We start from the raw sequence: 7,898 nt of genomic DNA on the forward strand, positions 1-7,898 counted from the left end.
GAATACCAGCCTGAGTTTCAAGATACACTGTTGGCACATAAGCCTGGTTTTAGTATTGACACACATAGAAATACCTGGTGTGAATAGAAGCCCGATGTGAATAGAAGCCGTGACATCGGCTTCTACAGGAATAAGCCCGGCTATAATACGCAGCATTTACGGTATAGTGTGTAAATCTTTCTGCGTTACAGCTTGTCAATCACTCCTTCTGGCCTCTACGCCCGGCCCCTCCACCTCACGGTCGTCAACAAGAGTGAAATCCGTGATTCACTTCCTGGTTCATCGTGTTACACATCTATTGTCGCTGACATCCACACTGCGCAACTGTTCTGCACCAGCCTCGGCGGCCGCTGCAAACAGTAGCAGTAGCAGCTCTGCCTCCTCATCAATCTCAGCTCATAATGTATCATTGCTTCAGCTGTGCTCCGTGCTCGCCAACTGTGCACGCTCCACTGCATGTCGGAGGGTGTTGATTCGGGTGAGTGCTGCTGCTACATACTGTGCAAGGGAACAGGGTCCACTATAGTAGTATACCTCCCTTTAGCCAGGGCACTGCCCACAACTTAGAACAGACGTGATGTGTTCCGTGCAAGTGACCACTTTAATGTCAATCTATATATTTTGGGAATTGTGTGTTGCTCCCTACGTAGAAGCTCGCGCTTTTCCTGCCGACTTGAATTCTCACTTGACTGACTCACGACTGCCATCCAGACCACACGAGAAGTCCATCGAACCTTCAACTTGGCAAACCTCCAAGAAAGCACCACTCCCTGCTCATTACACAGTGTTTCGAGGAATTCACCCCTCATCAGTTGAGCTTGAGTAGGCTGAGGAGGATTGTGTCTGAAGGAGCACCATAGTGCTCTCCAGACTAAACCATCACCAGGGATGCTTTAATACAAACTTACAGAGATGCTCCGTTTCCAGCGCGACAAACACCTCGTGCTGTCGGCAGGAAAGCATGAGCTCCCACGTAGGGAGCAACACACAATTCCCCAAGTATCGCCGAAGTCGCACCAACCTCTTCTTCATTATATATTTTGGTGCTCGTTTTTATTGAAAAGCCAATGCTTATAACTCTGCAAAATATGATCCGCAAAGCAACTTTGCCAACAAGAAGGAGGTCACGTCCCGATGAGGGCTATTACTCCAGAAAGCGTGGCATTTTTCCATATTACTAGCCGTCAGACATCGGACGTTTCCCGGCCATTTTCAGTCGATTACCGCTTGTTTGAACTTGTGCCAGCCGGCCACTATGTCTACTAAAGTAATTCTCAAAGTTCGACAAAAAAAGGATGTAACTTTAATACACCATGCCCTTCAACTTGTTGATTTTGAAATACAAACTGGGTGAACTTGTTGATTTTGAAATACAGACTGGGTGAACTTGTTGATTTTGAAATACAGACTGGGTGAACTTGTTGATTTTGAAATACAGACTGGGTGAACTTGTTGATTTTGAAATACAGACTGGGTGAACTTGTTGATTTTGAAATACAGACTGGGTGAACTTGTTGATTTTGAAATACAGACTGGGTGCACAGATATCTAAGTACAGTAAAACCTGGTGTAAGCGACCTCTCGTTTTAGCGACCACCTGCTCTTAACGACCGTTTTTCCATGCACAGACAGTTCTACACAGACACTGTGGGACCTGGTTCTAAAGACCACCTGGCTTTAACGACCGCTTTTCCTTGCACCGTGGGGCGGTCGCTTTTAAAAGCCTGCAAGTGCTCACAGGTCTAGGGCTGGGTAATGCCCGGTGCGTACTTGAGTGATTCGACTGGACTTAATTGAGCAGCACTGTATAAACGTAGCAGGTGATGCCTTTGCGGTTTGCGTTATGCAGACGTCACTTACTTGTTAGTTTGAGCACTCTGGCGAGGTACGTTCGGGCCTGGTTTAGATCTGGCTTTGGAAATTTTGTTTTCATTGCTATCAGGTTTGGCCTCATTTTCTCTGTTCTGCGCTGATGAGTCCACAAAGGACAAAACAGTTCTGTCCGCAGAATGAGTAAACCAAGCAGTTAGGTTGGTTCACATACATGCACCAGCAGAAGCCTTCACCACGCACATCTCTGATTGTTTTCCTCGCAGGAGGGCCTTCTGACTCGCTTCCATGCTACTGGGCATCTTCCCCTAAAGGATGGCGTGTTAGTGCAATGCCTGCTGCATATCTGTCTGGCACTGAGCTTCAGTCATGATGGCGTGGCTCACCTCATCAAGATTCCAGGTGAGCGAATAACACAGTTTTAAAATCATTTGTTCAAATTTTAATCTACCTGGTGCTTTTCTCAAGGCTCCAGCAACTTTCAACATTTTATTCCAAACATGATATTTTGTTGCACATGTGCACTCAAATTGCCCTGGTCTGTGATCATGCCCAAACTTTTGCCCGTATCCTGCTGCATGCACTTTGCCCCGATCAGGTACACACTTTGTTAACATTAAATTTTAGATCCTGTTGCCTCTGTGTGGCGAGTGTTTGTGATCGGTGTAGGGGCTGACTAGGACTGGGCAAATTGCAAAACAGATACCGGCACTCATTGTTTGTGATTTTCCGTACAATCTCAGTGCAGTGGCGTCGGACACGGTACGGTCACTACGGTATTGACCATACCACATTTTGCCCCAGGTACCCCGTGAATCAATAAAATACACTGATCTGGACTCTAAATTTCCAAAAAAATTGGCTCAGTCACCCCTCCCACATGAGTAAATTGTACAGTTCAGATGGCTGACCGTAGCACACTAGAATGACCGTAGCACACTAGAATGACCGTAGCACACTAGAATACCTTCCGACGTTGCCCCTGCAGTATGCATGTTTGGTTTGCATTTGCAGAGGCACCAGGAGAGTAACTGCTAGCTCCAACTTAGGTGTGAGCTGAGCCTTGCTCACATGTTTGAGTGTAGTTTCGGTACTGTTCATTCTGCGAATTTCACCAAGCAGTCTGGGCATCCGTAAGGCCCTTCATGAAGGCTTCGTTTGGCTGTGCTCTTTGCGCTAGGCATGGTGGATTGGCTGTGTGATGTTGGGACAAGCCAGCGCCTCAGCACATTGCCATCCTGCACCAGCCTACTAGACTATGTGCACCCGGTTGCATTGGTGCCACGCTTGTGTGCGGCAACCGTTCTGCACAACATTGGCATTGAGCACAAGCGATTGCTGAGCACAACTGGTAAGGAAGGGGGAGGGAGGGAAGGGCTCTAATTAATTGCCTCAGGCCAACCAACAGACATATTTAACTTAGCCCTCCAGTCATAATTGCACATTTTGAGTACCGTATTTCCCCGAATATAAGTCGCACTTGATTATAAGTCGCAGCCCATTCTCACGTCCGAACCAAATCGTCTCAATGCATTCACATAAGTAAGAAGTCACACTCGATTGTAAGTTGCACCCCGTTCTTTGCACTTGAAGTTTAATGTAAAAAGGTGCGACTTACAATCGGGGAAATACGGTAAACGAAAAGACTGTAACGAGTAAGTGATAAGTAGTCCGCATGATTGTTTCACCCTAGTATGTAACGACAAGTATGTTGTGGATCTTTTCATTCACCACACAAGCTCACTGCAGACTTTTGCTCCTTGTGTGTTCCTGCAGATCGTCCAAGGAATTTATTCCATGTTCTCTTGCGGTCCGGTTCCGCGAGGGAGAAGCAGATTGCGAATGCTGCGCTCTCCACGCGCAAAGTAACGTTCACGGATGTGCAAGCAACGTGACGACCTGCACCCACGGGCCATTTGTGTGGGTTGCTGCTGTTACACAATACACAGGGTGCTGTTCCAGGCCCCTTGTGCTTTGTCGTGCCTGCTAGGTTTTGTATTGCCTGCAACTTCTGTTTCAAGTACCGTAGTGTCTTGTTTAGAAGCCGGTTTTGAATGCAAGCCTGATTTTTCGAGATGCACTGTCGGCATATAAGCCTGGTTTTAGGTGTTGACATACATAGAAATACCGGTCTTGTATAGAAAAAAGTCATGTAAGCTGCGGCTTTTATGCACGACTATACAGTATGTACATGTGGCTCGCCTTGCGTTGATTCTGTCTCTCAATTTTGTCGTTTTCTACTGCTCTCAAAGGAAGCAGTACAACTCCTCACTTTTGTTATGCATTCATGCTTGAAATGTATTGGTGCTCGCGACAACTGTAAATGAACCTAATTATTTCTCCTCTGGCACAAGGGGTGTTATGCACAGCTCGTCCTTGAGTGGATCCTGCCAAGATTTACTCCATCCATCACGAATGTTGTATCATACGTACTTGTAGCTTTCTGTAGGAACTTGCTGGTCAAGGTTATGCCCAGATACACACTGTTTGAATTACCACTTTCAAGTATTTATTTTTTTAACACTTCAGTTTATAGTGCTTTTTCTAATTACTCAATTTCTTTTTTACTTAGTAGCAAAGCATTCAACCGACACGCTTGATCTCTCTTCCACTGCACTAGTCGCAGAAAAATTCAAGTTCCTACCCACGAGGAAACTCGCGTCACATGGTCTACTACACTCTATGCAGTACTGCGCAGGAGTCTAGCGCCTTGAGCCAGTTCACATCCCGGTGCTGGCGGTCTTGGGCCGCACTGCCAGCTTGGCATTCACTCGCTTGATCGGAATCATAATTATATTGAGCAGCACTGTAGAATTGGGGTCAGTGTGCCTGCTGTCCGAATCTGCCGAGATCAATCCACTTTCTTTCAGGCATAGTTCTTTACACTACTCTTTTGCTCCAAGCAAACCTCACCATAATGCGAGTTAAGTTTCACAGGCACACAGCAAACCAATGGGGTTGCGCCCTCGGGGAGTGGGGTCTTTTGGGTGTAAGCAAGAGCGTACGCCGGTACAAAGTCATGTACCTAACTGTTGCTTGCTTCCAAGAGTTTGCAACTCCCAGTCTGCCACGACTCATTTTCAGAATATTGTAGTCTTCGGGGTGCCGAGTCGAATGGTCTTGGTCCGAGGAAGCCGAGACGCTCCCTTCTTCCTTTATTCCCAATCGAACTCGCGCACTCCCACCGAACTGACTGGGTGACTGCGGTCATTGTGCCCTACTAGATGGGGATTTGTATGCAAAATGTTACTAAAACGCCATTTCGTTCTTATAAAAGCACGGATGACCGCGATTGGCCCATATGTTGTAGTCTTTTGGACACCGAGTCGACTGGTTTTGGTCCGAAAAGGCTGCGATGCAGTGTTCCTCCTTTATTCCCAATCGAACATGGTTGAACAAGCGGTCACGTGCTCCTGCGTACACCAGTCACCTGGTCACGGTGCCTGCAGGGTACAACTTACAGCCGGCCTGTTTGACCTTTTTTGGGTGCAGTTCTGTCGTTTGAGTTGAACCTTGGTGTGAAAGTTGTCGCCTGCTGGGTGCTGGCATGCGCGGTGACAGGTGACTTGGGCACGCAGGAGCACGTGACGGCTTGTTCAACCATGTTCGATTGGGAATAGAGAAACCATTCTTTGACCAAAACCAGTCGACTCGGGGTCCAAAATCAACACATGGGCCAATCGCGGTCATCCGGGCTTTTATAAGAACGAAATGGCGCTTTTAGTGACATTTTGCATACAAATCCCCATCTAGTAGGGCGCAGTCACCCAGTTTCGGTGGAAGTGCGCGAGTTCGATTGGGAATAAAGGTGGTGGATATACACAGCTATGTGCCCAGTCACCAGCAGTAGCTGGACAACACAAACACACAAAAGCGTGCAGATGAGCACATACGCGTATGCACACGCACACAAAGAAAGATACGCCAGCACAGTGTTAAAACAACTAGCAGCACCACCGGCCAGCGTTGCCTGGCCGAATGTGGCATGCGGGTGAAGCAAGTACATGAACAGCACACGTGCTCAGCACGTGGTGGTGGCCAAACCGCTGAAGTCCGGCCTGGTGAGGGAGGTTCTTCATCGTTGGAAGGAGAGGGACGTCTGTTACGCCTTCGGGAGGCTGGTCAGGGTTGTCCATCACCTGGTGGCGGATGAAGCGGCTCAAAAAATTCATAAACTTACGAACAAAAGTGCGATGCGCTCTTCACTGCAGATCAGATGCAGAGTGCAGTCAGTGCAGATCTTTTGTATCCTTTTGTTGCAGATGTTTCTATTTGCAGAGAACGGTTCACGTGGTCCGCAGCGCTTGTGCGGCTGCTAGTGCTACCTATGGCCTAGGCTAGGTGGCTACATAATTCGCACGCTTCGCGTGCTCAGTGCTTCTGCGCGCGGCTGCTACTGCTACTCGTACTGATCGTGTCTGCTACCACCTAGTACCTACACTGTTCGCACGCTTTGCGTGCTCAGCACGTGGTGGTGGCTACACGATTCGCACGCTTCGCGTGCTCAGTGCTTCTGTGGCTTCTTCCGCTAGCTACACGATTCGCACGCTTCGTTCGCACGCTTCGCGTGCTCAGTGCTTCTGCGGCCGCTAGCTACACTGTGCTACACTGTTCGCACGCTTCGCGTGCTCAGGGCAGCGCTGCTCCGCAGCGCTTCAGCGTGACACAAACACACACGTCACAGGTGCCTCTTCTTTATAAGGAACGTGACACACACACACACACACACAGACACACGTCACAGGTGCCTCTTCTTTATAAGTAAAGATGAAAACTATTTTGACGCAGTAGTTCTGGAAACCAGTAGTGACAGCAACCCATGCAGCAGCAGTTACACTCTATGATGTATGCTCTGTTGCCTTGTTGGTAAATCAATCATGCACACAACCACACTCCGCACCAATGCCAGAACATGCACACGGTCTAGGTTTCGAAGCATTTCTTTTCATAAGCACTTAGAATGGGTATGAGCGCTGCGTCACAGGAAGTTAGAGGCAATAGTCACTGTACAATAACCTACATGTGTGCCGAGAAGTTAGTTACTTCCCTGCACACATGTAGGTCATACTGATAAGCTGTATGAGTACTAATACTCACGCTCACTGTCTCTGCTGCACACGGTAAGCCAAGTCCCAAGTGCACAACGGCTGACTAACTTGCATGCACATTCAGTTCGGCCCATGTCGCAATTCGTGCCGGTTTCGGCACCCGCTACAGCGCCGTCCTGCAAGCCAATTAGTCGAAGAGGCCGAAGCCCATGTCGTCCGAGTCCGAGTCGGAGCTTACTGGCCGTGGCTCTTCCTTCTTTTCCTCCTCCGCCGGTTTCTGACCTTGTCCGCTGCTGTTGCCGTTGGTAGCTGTGGCTGGGCCTTGACCTTCCAAAGCAGCCTTGACCACGAGCTCATGGATATCTCGCCCGGACAGTGCATTGGCGAACAAATCAGCCCAGAACGGCTCAATTTCGACATTGGCCGCGCGCATGACTTTCATGAGGTTGAGCGCCGTTATCTCGGCACCGCCGTCGGAAAGCAGCAGCGCTGCATAAGTGCAAGCGTGTTGACTCTCTACTACAGTGTCTTTGTCCATGCTGATACGCTGATACCGGTAGGAAGCGTTGACGGTTGCTGTAGCGCTTGCCGACTCACCGCACACAACTACTGGTAAGAGAGGGGTTATTTCCAGGGACTGTCCACTAGGCAAAGTAACTAACAGTTAGTTTGCTTCAGAAGAAAGACGGAAAGAAGGCCACGCGAAAGACCATAAAGAACAAGATGGGGTAACGGTAAACGACGAGGCGGCTAGGCTAATAGTCGCTGCGGCCGCGCGGCCCGGCGAAACCGTGAAAGGCTTGATACTACCATAATAGGTGTGAATTGAGCTAGAATTGCGCGCGCGGGTATCCGGGTGGAAGTTAGTGATAACCAGTTACCTGTCCGATTCCAGTGCCAGTGCTAGTGGTCTACCGCGCACTTACTAGTCGAAGCTAGTGTGAACCATACGACTCCCTGGTGTGAACGAGAAAAATGACAGTCATGTCGACACCGCGTACCTAGCTGTAGCTGCACGAG

General features: G+C 48.8%; 2 protein-coding genes across 2 annotated transcripts in view; one reads left to right on the plus strand and one right to left on the minus strand.

The window, feature by feature from the left end:
* Nucleotides 1–4,740, plus strand: part of LOC135815640 (uncharacterized) — a 47,919-nt gene extending 43,179 nt beyond the window's left edge. Inside the window, exons 38-41 of the mRNA XM_065328961.1 lie at nucleotides 192–478; nucleotides 2,097–2,232; nucleotides 3,011–3,181; nucleotides 3,607–4,740. Of these exons, the coding sequence (XP_065185033.1) occupies nucleotides 192–478; nucleotides 2,097–2,232; nucleotides 3,011–3,181; nucleotides 3,607–3,725 (713 nt within the window). The 3' untranslated portion in view covers nucleotides 3,726–4,740. The remainder of the gene's footprint in view (nucleotides 1–191; nucleotides 479–2,096; nucleotides 2,233–3,010; nucleotides 3,182–3,606) is intronic.
* Nucleotides 4,741–7,065: 2,325 nt separating this feature from the next.
* Nucleotides 7,066–7,416, minus strand: LOC135813509 (uncharacterized). Its single transcript, XM_065326602.1, has one exon. The coding sequence runs from the start codon at nucleotides 7,414–7,416 to the stop codon at nucleotides 7,066–7,068; it is 351 nt and encodes a 116-aa protein (XP_065182674.1).
* Between the last annotated feature and the right edge of the window lie 482 nt (nucleotides 7,417–7,898).

This window comes from Sycon ciliatum, chromosome 4, assembly GCF_964019385.1.
Source record: "Sycon ciliatum chromosome 4, ocSycCili1.1, whole genome shotgun sequence".
Lineage (NCBI taxonomy): Eukaryota > Metazoa > Porifera > Calcarea > Leucosolenida > Sycettidae > Sycon > Sycon ciliatum.